We start from the raw sequence: 16,162 nt of genomic DNA on the forward strand, positions 1-16,162 counted from the left end.
TATAAGGTTTTTATGGAAGGCTGGTCATGCAAAGAGGAGGATCATAAGATTGTAAATTGAAAGTTCTAGCTCCCTTTTAAGAGTCAAAACTGATGGTAGGAAGCTACCCCCCTCTCACCCTCCTTACACCTTTTTCGCCAAACACATCTGATTGAAATTGTGAAATTGACATTTTGTTAAAAATAGTCCAAAGAGCATATAACAACACCTATGGGTGGGGAGGGGGACTAAACTCCACAACCCAGGGGCAAATGTTTTAAGTTATGTCGCAGCAACTACTACTACTACGGCTACTGCTACCACTACTGCCATTAGAGCTACTTCTTCTCTAGTGAGTTCTACCGAGGCTAAGGACGTTGAAATATACATATGAGGCTACGTTTAGGGCAAAGTTGAACTGGATCAAAACATACTATGTGCATACAGATTCCTGATGCGAGAGAATCAGCAATATTTTTAAGACGGCTTACCGTATCAAGAGGAAACTTCTGGGGCATCATGAGAGGGATGTTCAACTGACAGAAAAGCAAAATGTACCTGCTTCTACTGTTATTAATGCTGATGTTACTACTATTACTACTATATACAACACTAATACTGCTACTACTGTTCCTAAAACTACCACAACTACTATGATGCTAGTAAAATTAAGGCTACGCGTATGAAGGTAAAAATTTAACAGAATATTTCGAAAAAACAACAGTTCAAATGGGAATAGTTCCATTTATTTGTTCAAACAGTAAACAGTTCGTGGTAACGAACTGTAGTAAGGAGCGACCCGGCTCAATAGTAAACGAAACTCTAGAAAACGGAATTTTGCTGCTAAAAGATACATCAAAAGAATCGAATTTTCATGCTGATTCTAAATATATAAGTTTCATCAAATTTAATGTTTGTCATCAAAAGTTACGAGCCTGAGAAAATTTGCCTTATTTTGGAAAATAGGGGGAAACACCCTCTAAAAGTCATAGGATAACGAAAATCACACCATCGCATTCAGCGTATCAGAGAACCCTATAACAAAAATTTCAAGCTCCTATCTACAAAAATGTGGAATTTCGTTTTTTTTGCCAGAAGACAGATCACGGGTGCGTGTTTATTTGTTTGTTTGTTTGTTTGTTTTTTTTCCAGGGGTCATCGTATCGACCAAGTGGTCCTAGAATCTCGCAAGAGGGCTCATTCTAACGGAAATGAAAAGTTCTAGTGCCCTTTTTAAGTGACAAAAAAATTGGAGGGCACCTAGGCCCCCTCCCACGCTCATTTTTTTCCCAAAGTCAACAGATCAAAATTTTGAGATAGCCATTTTGTTCCGCATAGTCGAAAACCATAATAACTATGTCTTTGGAATGACTCACCCCCCCCCAAACTCCCTGGGGGAGGGGCTGCAAGTTACAAACTTTGTCCAGTGTTTACATACAGTAATGGTTATTGGGAGGTGTACAGACGTTTTCAGGGGGATTTTTTTGGTTTGGGGTGGGGTTGAGGAGAGGGGGCTATGTGGGAGGATCTTACCTTGGAGGAATATGTCATGGGGGAAGAGAAATTCAATGAAAAGGGCGCAGAATTTTCTAAAATTACTATAAAATAAAACAATGAAAAAATAAACATGAAAAGTTTTTTCAATGGAAAGTAAGGAGTATCATTAAAACTTAAAACGATCAGAGATTATTACGCATATGAGGGGTTCTAAAAATACTTTAGCATAAAGAGTGAGGTATTTAGGAGGAGATAAATACCATGCTCTTTATGCTAAAGTATTTTTAGTAATTTCAACTATTTATTCTACGGCCTTTCTGATTCAGGGGTCATTCTTAAAGAATTGGGACAAAACTTAAGATTTAGTGTAAAGAGCGAGGTATTAACGAGGGGACATACCCCCTCATATACATAATAAAAAATATAAGAATATAAAAGTTTGTTACGTAAGTTAATCTTAAGTTATGTATATTTTTTACTAATAAAAACGTTCGTTAAAAATAAAAAGTTCTAGTTGCCTTTTTAAGTAACTGAAAAATTGGAGGGTAACTAGGCCTCCTTCCCCACCCCTTATTTCTCAAAATCGTCTGATCAAAACTAAGAGAAAGCCATTTAGCCAAAAAAGAATTAATATGAAAATTTCATTTTAATAATTTATGTGCAGAGAGCCCAAATCAAAAATGCATTAATTCAAAAACGTTCAGAAATTAAATAAAAAAAACTAGTTTTTTAAACTGAAAGTAAGGAGCGACATTAAAACTTAAAACGAACAGAAATTACTCTGTATATGAAATGGGTTGTCCCCTCCGCAATCCCTCGCTCTTTACGCTAAAGCTTTTAATTGTTTTAAAAAGTAGAATTGTGGCAAAGAGTCAAACTTTAGCGTAAAGAGTGAGGGATTGCGGAGGGGACAACCCATTTCATATACAGAGTAATTTCTGTTCGCTTTAAGTTTTAATGTCGCTTCTTACTTTCAGTTTAAAAAACTAGTTTTTTTTTATTTAATCGTCATAAAGAGGCATTGTGGTCTTGGGAAAAAAAATACCTAGTTTAAGGTATTACGTCAAAAATTTACAGAATATCTAGGGGAAATTTGAAATAAATTAAAACACACACTATGTTGATGGATATTGTCAAAAGGGCGTATCTCAAGAATGGATTTGGGTATTAAATTGAAACTTTCAGAGAATGCTTAATTGGCAAGATCAATTGACAAAAAGGTAGTATGTGCATGGCACTACTAACATCACTAACACTGCTGCTTTTGCTACTTCTCTACTGCTACTAAATTACTCCAACTACTACCTAAATTGTAACAACTTGTAAGGCTTAGGGTATTAAGATGAAAAGGGGGTCTAAGCTGAAGGGTATGGTATTAAGATGGGGTTTAATATGGTATTATGATAGGGAATTAAGATGAAAAAGCAGCGCCATTGCACTGCCTATGATTTCTTTTTGTTTTAGGTTACATTTAGTTATTGATGGTGATTTTTAGCAGCTTCACGCTTGGTAAATCATTTGATTTATTTCAGCCCAATTTGGTTTATTTGAGTTCTTTACTTTTCTTTGAAAAACTCATTTTTCAGGAATTCTTTTGAAATTAATTAAAAAAATCAATTATTTTCGTAGACTATTATTTTCCGCATAATTTTGTAGTTTTAAGTCCAATAGCGTAAACGTTTTTTGCACATAATTTTTTTTTCTGTAGAACTACAGGAATTAGCTTAATAAAGATGAAAGAACGTAAAAATAGCGCTATTGTGTGGCTAACATAGCTTGGGCCCTCTGTTTGATCCCACAACATGCCTAATTTCTGGTCTTCTCAGTTAAAAAAAAAATTTGTATTTTTTATATACCCTGTAAACCCTGAATACCCTGTAGCCTATACCCTGTGTTTCTCTTTTCCCTGTTTTTTAATTTTTATTTTTGAAACGTAATAGGATAAAAAAAAAAATACTCAATTTGTTTCTATTATGAAAGTCCAAAAATCCATCTTTATGTATAAAAGGGAAAACACAAAAACAAAAGTGTTTCTTTACAGGAATGAATGTTCTACGACATAACACCGTTCAAATCGTTTGTAAAAGAGTGGGTATTTTAGTAATTAAATAAAAAAAACTAATTTTTTTAGCTGAAAGTAAGGAGCGACATTAAAACTTAAAACGAACAGAAATTACTCCGTATATAAAATGGGTTGTCCCCTCCGCAATCCCTCGCTCTTTACGCTAAAGCTTTTAATTGTTTTAAAAAGTAGAATTGTGGCAAAGAGTCAAACTTTAGCCCCCTTGAAAATTATAACCTTTGGCCAATGACGCCCCAGTGTATCAGAAAAATGAAACTGAATGCTCCCCCAAAAATAGGACCTGAAAAAGGGCAAAAAAAGGCATTTTTAAACCAGTTGAAAATTACATACATAAGGTACTAGGCAATTTTGATTGGGACAGTGCCTTCCAAAAGTGGGATATAAGAAGGGCCAAAAATTGTTGTTCTATGATTGGTCTTTTGGCTGACGGGAACCATAATGTACAGAGAAAAACCCATTGGTTTTACAAAAATGGGGGGATGGGTCAAAACACCTTTCTTTAAGCCTTAGGGCTAAGGAAACCCCAATTTATAGAGAAAATAAGGATGGGGGTATGAGCCACAGGATATGGGCCTTTTTTTCTCGGCTTAAGGCCAATACCCCAGACAAATGATGATTTGCTTAAGGTTGGGGCGAAAAGAAGACTAATTTTGTTTCTGACGATTTAGAATCAATTCTATAAATTTCCTGAGGTAGGGCAATCCTACTCGGCAGACAATTTTTTGGTTGGGAGCAAAGGCTCCATAAAATAGGACCCAAATATCCTCATTTTTATAACAGCCAATGGAAACTTTTTTCTGAATGGAATAGGGTGTTCTAAGACCCTGAAAAGGGCCACAAAGTGTTTCTTTTGTGTACAGCATGTTTAAGCTGCTGGGCAAAGTAAACCTCAACAAAAAACAAATATTTTAAACCTGGGAATGACTCCATGAAATGGGCACTAAACGTTTCCGATCAACTTGAAACTTTTATATGTAAGGCTTTGATGCAAAGAAAAACCAACCCAATATAAAATTATTAGTACATCAAATAAAAGTATTAGTACACCGGATAATGGCATCCAAAAGATGCCAAAAAGTTTGGTCTTAATGGCTTGAAATGTCTACCCATCCCTCGCAAAGAAAGGCTCTGATGCGTAGAATATTTGGCTGAGGTCGTGATTCGGCTGAGAATGGGACGAAAAAAATATGCCGATTTTATTTTGCAATAGTTTGAAAAGTAGATGTAATTCCTCAGGACAAGACCCGAATAAAAAAAATATATATAGCTTTGGCCTCAAATGGGACGTGAAGACGGGACCAAAATGAGTTTTTTGTTTGGTTTTAAACTTATACCTGCTGGTCCTTGGGTAAAGGGCCTTTCATGCCAGAAAGCTTGAAAGAAGTATTATTTCACCAGAAAATGGGGCCAAAAAAAGACTGACACTTTTTTAAAATAGCTTGAATCATATCTCTATTTGTCCTTGGATCAAATCCTTTTAAGTCTTGTCTTTGAGTCCTTGGATAGTCCTCTTTATCCCACAATTTTTTATATAATCTTTGTTTCATTTCAGGTTTGTACTATGGCGTAACTATTTCTCTGGTGTCATTTGCTACAGGGCTTTCAGTTGTGACACTGAATATACATCATAGAGGAATGAGAGGACGGAAAGTCCCCCCCTACGTTCGGAAATTTGTGTTAGGTTTCTTAGCCAACATACTTTGGATAGGGCTTGATGCTCCTGGTGATTGTGACTGTAATAAAAACAAGGTAATTTTCATTTTCTAATTTAGTTATAGGCTGTTGGTTCTTAATAATCGGGTTTCACACATGTATCTGTTTCAAAAAGTGTAGCAGAAAGTGGCATCTAGCGGCAGCTGGTTGTTACTTTGATAATCTTTTTCTTTTTTGGTAAATAAAATTGTCCTCAACAAACACCATTTCACTGGGAATATCCTAATACCTGAATGTAAATGATCAATTTTTTCTTCAAGTGCTGAAGGGTGAGACCAGTCACTAATTTGAGGTCCTTAAAAAAATGTTTCTAAATTGATGTTTACTCTATCCATATTTATTCTTTGTGTTATTTACTGTATTTTTTTTATTCGTAGTTTGTGAAAATCTTCGAATGAAGTTTAAGCAATATTCTGCTAAAATCACTCCGAGTATTTTAGAATATGAACAATGTTCGGTTGGAATCAAGAAATTCAGGGGTGTCTATGAAATTGGATTTTTGTCATTTTTGAAGAATTGGAGTCATATTGGTGAATCCCAATGTATGCTAGCACTTAGAACCTTATATTATGTTCAAATTTTAGAGCACAGAAGATTATGATTCTGCTTAAAACTTAGCGTGAATTACCGTACCATGAATAATAGCTATGAAGAGCAACAAAATTTTAATTAGACTTGTGATTCAATACCAAGAACTTAAGTTTTACGTCAAAATTTTTCATATTTCTTTTTTTTTCATTTATTACATCTGTTCATATAGAAATAACAACAATAGATCTCAGCATGTCACTTCAACCTTTTTCTCCAATTGCTTTAAATGTGTTTTCAAGCAACACAATTTACATTAGAGTCAGCGCTGTAGCGATGCCTATATGTAAGGCTTCAATGTTTGGTAAATATTCAGCTTCGTTCTAAAAAAATGCTCTAAAGTGCGTATTACTGTATATAGCAATATTCTGATGATCACATATTGTTTAGAAGTACATTCATTTTTTAGATTTCTAAAATCCCCTCCAACTAGACTAAAAATGCGTAAAGTGGGCTTGCTTAATGGCAACATAACCTATAGAGCTAAGCGTATTAGTGCATGAGCACTGCAGGCAGCGGGGCGAGGTTTGTATTCTATATTTATTCAATAAAGAGTGATAAAACTAAGAAAACCCAAACGAGGATTATTAAATGAATATAGAATAAATACCTCGCCCCGCTGCCTGCGGGGCTCATGGACTAATACGCTTCGCTCTTTAGGTAATGTTACCTATAAGCAAACCCACTTTATGGATTTTTAGTTTGCCCCATGGAGGAGGAGGGTCAACCAGAAATGGATGCGCTTCTAGAATTAGTATTTCTAAGTACTCTGAAGAGGAAATTATGCTGCTTCCGACTATGGGCTCATGGACTAATACGCTTCGCTCTATAGATAATGCTACCTGTAAGCAAGGCCACTTTATGCATTTTTGGTTTGCCCCACGGAGGAGGAGAGTCAACCAGAAATGGATACGCTTCTAGAATTAGCATTCTAAACTGTGAACACGAATTAGGAAACTATGCATGCTTCGCAGTATAGTTTCCAGTTTAGAGCACTTGGAACGAAAATAAACATTTACCCAATTTTTTATTATTTAGGCACTTCATATGAAAGTGACGCTTCTATAAGATTTGAAAGAGGATCATTAGATTGGGAGTCAGAGGCTCTAGTGCCTTTTTAAAGAGTTGAAAGGTGATTCCCCAAATGCATCTTATCCAAAATTTGAGATGGCAAATTTGTTTAAAATAGTGCAAAGATCAGATAACAATAACTGTTGGGTCAACACAACTCCCCCAGACACAACTTGGCCTTGGGCAAGTGTTGTAAGTTGTGCCCAGCTCATTTGATGGAAAATTGAAAGTTACAGTTTTCTTTATAAGCGTCAAAATGAATGAAAGGTAACAAGCTTCCAACGTCTTCTTTTCTGCTATTTTTGGGCAGAGCCGATCCATATTTGCAGTTCGCTGCCACGATTGGTTTGATTTCGATTCTTTTTTTTGTTAATCTCTTTTAATGAATGAAACCGGAAAATCTGAATTCCCAGATTATTTTGTGAAATTACAATTAGTTTTCCACATACTGTAATTAATGGCATAGAAATTGGCACTTTTCCGACTCTACGGAGAAAATGTTTTTCATAAAGAAACAAAAGAAATAATGTAACAGGATTTCCTTGGTGTGGCTGATTTTTTTCCTGGAACAAAGATATTTCTCTCAATTTGCTTCAGACTAGTTTAGTGGGAAAACCGCCGTTCATAGAGAGACAAAATGTACTTGAAACTAATGATACTGCGCAATTTTGGAAGTATTCAATTGATAAAGCTATGAACTACGAGAAATATTTGTTAAGACATCAAATAAAAAGGAAAAAAAAAAATTTTTTTATTGTAATTTCGGATGTTTTAGTACCAAATTATGCTGTAAATCTGAAGTCTATGCTGTGGTATCTGAATCGAGCCTTAATAAAACCAAAGTTGGGGCAATAACATGCTCATTTTGGTTTTCAAGAAATTTAAAAATATTAAAATTTAATAGTGCGTAGTTAACGCCAGGAGGTTGTCGTTGCTAACAAAATCGTGCCAGCGTAGTCCTTCAATGCGGCGAAGATGTTTTGTTTGGGCTATATTTACGGTGCTAAGCACAGACTGATTGGCTGGCCAGGTTTCGGCTCCGTAAAGAAGCACGGATCCCACCAAAACATTGTAAATGCGCATCTTGGTCCTACAGCTAATAGAAGGTTTCCTACAGAGGCCACTCAGTCTTCCCACCACTGCTGAGGCTTTGGCAAATCGGTTCATTAGATCTTTGAGGATTGATCCGTCATTTGAGAGGATAGAGCCAAGGTATTTAAATTCCTCAACAATCTCAGATGGTTTGTCACCGACCATTAGCACTTGCGGGGGACGCAATGAGTTACGGGGTCCAACAAACATCACTTTTGTCTTCTGCCAATTAATCGACAGCCCTCTCTGTAAGGCTTCATTAGCAAGGATCTGTAGGGCTTCTGTGAGCTTCGACGGTGAATCGGAGACAAGAGCAAGGTCATCTTCAGCGTCTGAAAGTACTCTACCGCCGTACTGCAACCCAAACTGGAGGCGGTTTATGGTCCGAGTCATAATGTAGTCGATGATACAATTAAAGAGCTATGGAGAAGCAGCAGAGCCCTGACGGACTCCAGGATTGATTTCAAATGATGTGCTGCGTCTGCCATTGACTTGCACGCAGCTCTCAGTCCCTTCGTGGAGCCGCTTGGAAAGGCTGCAGTACTTCACTGGTAGTCCCGTTGTTTTCAGTATGAACCAGAGTGATTGCCGGTCGACAGAATCGAAAGCAGCCTTGAAATTTTTATTTCAAGCAGCCTTGATTGTGTTACCACAAAGGTAACATATGCTTTTGTTGAAATTCTCGAGTCTTCTCTACCAGCCGACGCCTTGTGAATATTTGCTCCACGGTAAACCTTCCTGGCATGAAGCCAGCCTGTTGGGTTCTTCTTTGGCTTCTGAGGAAAGTGGTACAGCGGTCCAAGAGGGTAATAAAGAAGAGCTTCCTGGGCACAGAGAAAAGTGTGATGCCACGGTAGTTGGAGCAGAGAAAAATACAAGTAAATAATTTATTTTTTACAAATACAACCCGTCCACCCCCTTTTCCAAGAGCCAGAAATGTAAATCCATAATAATAAGAACACATATGCGCTACAAGGTATTCATGGTTCCTCCAGCCGAGGAAAAATGCAGGGAGCATTTTTCCCTACCCCTTAGAATCCAATGGTCTGAACTAAAATTCAAATTCTGGATTTCCTAGGGTACTGGAATAAGCATGCTGCTACCCTGGTTCTAGATACCTACGGGTCCGGTAAATACCAAACTGTTACCATAAATTTAGGTCTCAGAGAGCAATGGCCGGGTTGTCAATGACCTAGTTCTAGTAATAATCCCAAATTGGACGTAAATATATTTAGTCTACTTATTTTGTGTAGATCTTATGTGTGACCCATGAAACATATTTGAAACTTATAAAATGAATGCTACAATTTATAAAGTATCTAATCATACGAGCTTTGAACTAAGAAAACTAGGTTTTAATCTTATTTTACATGATTCTGTGTTAGAACTCAGTTTCAATTGAATCAAATATTGTACCATAGCTAAAGCCCAGAGAGCATTATTATGCTATCTCCTCACTTCCAGTTTACTTTTGTGGGCTAGGCAATTTTGGCATTGTTATCTGTCGTACGAGATCATTCCGTCGCAAAAACACGGAGAATTCACTTGGATAAAAGCTTGTGATTCTTTTCTTCATGATTCTTGGCATACAAAAAATAGAAGCCATGGTTTTTGACAGTTGCTAAGTGTTGCTCTCAACGCAAGTGGTTTAAAAGTTCGTGGTATGTAAGCAGGGGCGTAGCTCCAACATTTTTATTGGGGGGCAAGAGGGGTCTACATCTGAGAGTCTAGGGACATGGGCTTATTAAATAATTTTTTCTCCGAATTATTGGTGGGGCAACTGCCCCCCCCCAAAAAAAAAACGACGCCACTGTGTGTAAGCTAGAAGTCTTCCTGAGAAACTATCTAAGAATAGTTTTAGACCATCGTTCGAATGACTGTGCACTGTACTAAACAATATGCTGTACGGATATTGGAGTTCCTTCCCTCCTACTACGGGCCATTTTGAGCCACTTCTAGTAACTCAAGTAATTTGAGTTAAGCCTAGAGTTGTTAAATTTGAAGTTACTTGATTATGCATCAGTAACAAATTATACTATATTAAAACATTAAAGAAAAGAGAATTTAAAGATTTTACAGACGTCGTAAATAGATGCAATAGGGCCAGTGGCCTTAAGGGGTTCTGAAATTTTTTTTGCAAGGAATATGCTTTTGTTGCAAATGCTATCAATTTCCAAATAACGTTTGTTTTATTTAGTTTCTATCTTGCTTAAAAAAAACGTCCAAATGACGCTTGTTATTGTTGTCCGAATAACATTTGTTAGTTTCTATTTTGTTAAAAAAAAAAGAAGAAACTACAAGGAAGGGCAAGACAATCGGGATTATCTGATTGTGCGAACCCTAAGATTTTAAGAAGAAGAAATTATGTTATATAATTTGGCTTCTTTCCAAGTCTACGGGAAGTATTTTTCATAAAGCAACAATAGAACCAATGTGCTCGGATATCCTTTCTACAGCTTATCTTCATTTTGGAACAAAGATGGTTTTCTGAATCCTGTCTTTTGTGAGAACATTCATAAAAGGCAAAGTATGTTTTATTAAAACTAACGACTGTTAAGGCACCCCTTTAGTTAAAGGATAGTGTTCATGCGCTATGCTTCAGATGTTACATAGATGCTACATATTAGATAAAGGTCCTTCTGTCTTTCTGTTTTTATTTCTGTGCGTGTGTAAAATTTAAAAAAAAACTTTCTAAAGTAAAAATTTGGACACAAATTGTCCAAATTTATGTCCAAAACATCTAATATCGTTTTCTGATTATCAGAAGACGATATTAGAATATGAGTGTTAATATGTGTGCAATGGACGCTTTTGCATTAATTTTCAAGTTCTAAAAATGCAATTTTGATTTGTGTTCAACACAGGATAATTCAAAATATATTATGAAACGTTTTAAAGGCAAATATGTTTACCAATTCATCCATTTTTTCTCATTTTACTCGGTTCCTAAGATATTTAGTGGTCTCTTATTTTTGCATAATGCCTTTTCATCTCCTTTCCTTATCAAGAAATAGGTGTAAATAAAAGCTTTGGACATCAAAACTGTTTTTGCTAACAAGATATTCCTTCTATAAAAAATTTTCTAATAGCAGTGAGAAAACCAGAATATATTTTTGACGTTTCTGCTTTTGTAAGACTTATGTTGCATATCATACTTTCTTTTAAATTACACATGTGAAAGGATGTTCCGAGTTTGACAAATACCCAACCTTTTATTTTTCCCCGTTCGTTCAACTATAAAATACAGTCTTTGGACTTCAAATTATTGACAGTATTTTGTTTATTTCGGCAATAATCAGAATGCAACTTATTAATAGTATAGATTTTATGTACCTCTTGTACCTCTATTGCTTGTACCTCTTGATCTATATGTACCTCTTGTTTATGGCGGCAATCATCAGAATGCAACTTATCATATTATAGATCTTATGTACCTCAAAGGTGTTGCACTAGAAGGTTTTCTGGTAGTAGGTCGTAATATTCTTCAAAATTACACTAAAGATGGATTTAAATAATTTTTGAACAAAACAGATGGGTACGGCAGCTAAACTTTCAAAGGGAATATGGCTGAAGCAAGCTCTTAAAACGTCTAAGGGGGTGCCTTCTTTCGCCATCTGCTTGCACCTTTGAACACCCCATTTGTGGCACACCTCCCCCACGCTTGGTACAGTTTTCACCAAGCTTGACTAACTTCTGCCACGTTCAGCACGTGTCACCTAGTTTGTGGGATTTGGTGTACTGAACTCTTTTAACTAAGACACCGGCGAGGTCATTAGTCCTGTCAGAAATGACCCAAAGAGTTGCAAAATAAGATTTAGTTATAAAAAGAGCTATCATTGATCCGAAAAAATTAATACTAAACAAATTGTCATAAGAGGTCCGGGGCGATGTTAATTGATATATTAATTTGGGATATCAGTTTGATAGTTTTGGCAACCAAAGGTATCTAAATTAGTAGTAATTTGTGTTTGTTTTAAATTTTAATGTTGCTCCTTCTTTTCAGTTGAAAAGACTTGTTATTTCTATCTAATTTCTTATGATTTTTTAAATGAAATTCACCCTCCTCCACCAGAAAAATGTATGTATACTCCGCAATAGCAAGTACTATGCGTAAGCAATTGGCAAATTGCCAAGGTCAGCTAATCCTGTTGCCTTGAAAAGTTCAATCACAGGCAGTGCAATAGCGTTACATAAGTAAAGAAGGATGTGGGCACAATATATTATTTACTAGCTGTTGGGGTGGCGCTTCACGCCACCCCAACACCTAGTTAGGGGGGCGCTTCACGCCCCCCTCCCAAACCCCCCCGCGCGCGTAAGTCGTTACGCGCCATATCAGTTACGCACCATTGTAGTTGTGTGCCTGTGTCATATAAATAGATTGTCAGGTTTACTGACTCTTGAACATGCAACATATAATTGTCCATGGGAAAAACAATCCGTATTCAGATCTATACCTCATTATTCTAATGATGTGTCCCTGTGTCCCGGTCGTCATTTATATTCCCTGTGTCCTGGTCGTCATTTGTGTCCCGGTGTCCCGGTCTGTAATTACTATTCGAACAATCCCTGTGTCCCAGTCGTCATTTATATATCCCGCCTATGCCCTCGGCGTCCCCGTTGTAGTTGTGTTCCTGTGTCCCGGTCGTCATTTATATTACCTGTGTCCCGGTCGTGATTTGTGTCCGGGTGTCCCAGTCTGTGATTTCTCTTTGAGGTTCCCGTTCGTCATTTATATTCCCTGTGTCCCTGTCGTCATTTGTGTCCCGGTATGTAATTTCATCAGTTGACAAACATGACGTCAGTCGACAAAAAACTTCATGACGCATACAGCTCAATCCTTATAATGACGTCAGTCGACAAACATGACGTCAGTCGACAAACAAACATGACGTCAATCGACACACACACACACAGACAACTTATCTATCTATCTATATATATAAAAATAAGTTGTCTGTGGATCTGTGGATCGTGGATCAGGTGACGTCACCTGAAAAAACTGGATCAGGTGACGTCAAAACTGAAAAAACTAAAAAAAGGCAAAAACTACAAAAAAAACTAAAAACTAATAAAAAAAATAAAAAAGCTAAAAAACTAAAAAAACTAAAAAAAGGCAAAAACTACAAAAAAAACTAAAAACTAATAAAAAAGCTAAAAAACTAAAAAAACTAAAAAAGGCAAAAACTACAAAAAAAAACTAAAAACTAATAAAAAAAATAAAAAAGCTAAAAAACTAAAAAAACTAAAAAAACTAAAAAAAGGTAAAAAACTAAAAAAACTAAAAACTAAAAAAAACTAAAAAAAAGGAAAAAACTGAAAAATAAGCTAAAATAAAGGTAAAAACCAATAAAAAACTAAAAAAAAACTGAAAAAACTAAAAAAAGGCAAAAACTACAAAAAAAACTAAAAACTAATAAAAAAAGTAAAAAAGCTAAAAAACTAAAAAAAACTAAAAAAACTAAAAAAAGGTAAAAAACTAAAAAAAATAAAAAATAAAAAAAAACTAAAAAAAAGGAAAAAACTGAAAAATAAGCTAAAATAAAGGTAAAAACCAATAAAAAACTAAAAAGAAAAAAAGGAAAAAACTAAAAAAAAATTTCATCTAAAAAACTAAAAAAAACTAAAAAAGGTAAAAACTAAAAGAACTAAAAAAGAAAAAAATAAATGACGACACTCAAAGAGAAAGCGACCAGGACAAAAGGAATGTTCGATTAGCAATCAACAAAGCACCGGGACACAGGGAGTATAAATGACGACCAGGACATAAGTAAAAAAAAAAACTAACAAAACTAAAAAGAAGGTAAAAACTACAAAAAAGCTAAAAAGAAAAAAAAACTAAAAACTAATAAAAAAATTATACAGACCGGGACACCGGGATACAAATGACGACCGGGACACAGGGAATATAAATGACGACCGGGACACAGGGACACAACTACAACGGGGACACCGGGGGAAACAGGGGGATATAAATGACGACTGGGACACCGGGACAGGGAATGGTCGATTAGCAATCACCATCAACAAAGCTCAAGGGCAATCATTAGAATCATGAGGTATAGATCTGAATACAGATTGTTTTCCCATGGACCATTATATGTTGCATGTTCAAGAGTCGGTAAACCTGACAATCTATTTATATGCAAAGACAATGGGACAGCAAAGAATGTTGTATATTCGCAAGTTTTACGTAGTTAAAACCATATATATATATATATATATATATATATATATATATATATATATATATATATATATATATATATATATATATATATATATATATATATATATATATATATATATATATATATATATATATATATATATATATATATATATATATATATATATATATATATATATATATATATATATATATATATATATATATCTATCTATATTCACAGGTGGGACATAGGGACACAACTACAATGGCGCGTAACTATTATGGCGCGTAACGACTTACGCGCGCGGGGGGGCTTGGGGGGGGGGCGCGAAGCGCCCCCACCAACTAGGTGTTGGGGTGGCGCGAAGCGCCACCCCAACAGCTAGTATATATATAAATAAGTTGTCTGTCTGTGTGTCTATCTGTGGATCAGATGACGTCATGTTTCTGTGTTGACTGACGTCATGAAATTAGTTGTCGTCATTTTTGCTTTGACGGTGACGTCATTAAAGATATTTAAGACATATGTTCACGTAGAAATCTATTAATGTTTAAGTTTACAATGACTGATGAACTTACAATGGCAAAAGCCGATGAAGATGCTCAAAGAGTCTATGCCAAAAAACTTGCTGCTGATAGAGAAAGTCAGAAAATAAAGCGTGCCGAAGAACTACCAGAGCAACGCGAAAGCAAACTTGCTTCTAAAAGAGAAAGTGAAAAAAGAAGGCGTGCCGAGGAATCAAAAGAACAGCAAGGAAACAGGCTTGAGGCTGATAGAGAAAGAAAGAACAGAAAGCGTGCCGAGGAATCAAAAGAACAGCACGGAAACAGGCTTGAGGCTGATAGAGAAAGAAAGAACAGAAAGCGTGCCGAGGAACTACCAGAGCAACGCGGAAGAAGACTTGCTGCTAAAAGAGAAAGTGAAAAAAGAAGGCGTGCCGAGGAATTACAAGAACAGCAAGAAATCAGGCTTGCTGCTGATAGAGAAAGTAAGAAAAGAAAGCGTGCCGAGGAATCACAAGAACAGCAAGAAATCAGGCTTGCTGCTGATAGAGAAAGTAAAAAAAGAAAGCGTGCCGAGGAATCAGAGCAACCTGAAAGTTATCGCCTGGCATTCAGGTACAACCCAGTCGATGATTATAGCTTAAGTAGATGTGTTCAAATCGGGACTATGTCTAAAATTTGTCCCTATTGCAAGGCCTTGAAATTCAATGGTGAAACAATGGGAATGTGTTGCGCCTCAGGAAAAGTTAAACTTCCTCTATTGGCTGCACCATCAGAGTCATTGAAGACTTTCCTTACTGGAACTACGTCAGAATCTAAGTGTTTTTTGTCAAAAATCAGAAAATACAACTCATGTTTCCAAATGACGTCGTGTGGAGCCCAAATCGAAAATCCAGATCAATTTATGTCTACTTTCAAAGTAAAAGGGCAAATTTATCATAGAACAGGGTCCCTTCTACCATTCTCAGGCGAGAATCATAAATTTTTACAATTGTACTTCATCAGTGATAGAAATTCTGAATTGAATGCACGTTGCGGAATTTCTCCCAACGTTGAAAGGACAATCGTTTCCCAATTGCAACATCTTTTCCACGAAAATAATAATTTAGTGCGTCTGTTCAAAACAGCCATCGATTTGATGCCTACTGATACGCATTTAATTGTTATTTCCGCTGACAAAACGCCTCCTGGCCAACATGTGCGTAGATACAATGCTCCAACTATCGACGAAGTGGCAATCGTTATGGTCGGTGATCAGTTTTTACCTCGAGATATTATTCTTCATAAGCGAAACGCTCAGTTGTTAAGAATTGCTGAAACTCATCGATGCTACGATGCCCTACAATATCCTATCATTTTTTGGGATGGAACCGACGGCTATCACTTTAATATTAAATTGATGAATCCAGCCACTAACAAAGAAATGAATAAGAAATGCAGTGCAATGCATTATTATTCCTATAGAC

The 16,162-nt window shown here is 36.1% G+C and overlaps 1 protein-coding gene across 4 annotated transcripts in view; it reads left to right on the top strand.

The window, feature by feature from the left end:
- The window catches only part of LOC136024704 (neuronal acetylcholine receptor subunit alpha-10-like), a 644,557-nt gene that overhangs the window by 536,474 nt on the left and 91,921 nt on the right, over nucleotides 1-16,162 (top strand). For all 4 annotated transcript variants that reach the window (XM_065700127.1, XM_065700144.1, XM_065700123.1 and 1 more), the window contains exon 8: nucleotides 5,112-5,308. In XM_065700127.1, coding sequence (XP_065556199.1) covers nucleotides 5,112-5,308 — 197 coding nt within the window. The remainder of the gene's footprint in view (nucleotides 1-5,111; nucleotides 5,309-16,162) is intronic.

Source organism: Artemia franciscana, chromosome 1 (assembly GCF_032884065.1).
Source record: "Artemia franciscana chromosome 1, ASM3288406v1, whole genome shotgun sequence".
Classification (NCBI taxonomy): Eukaryota; Metazoa; Arthropoda; class Branchiopoda; order Anostraca; family Artemiidae; genus Artemia; species Artemia franciscana.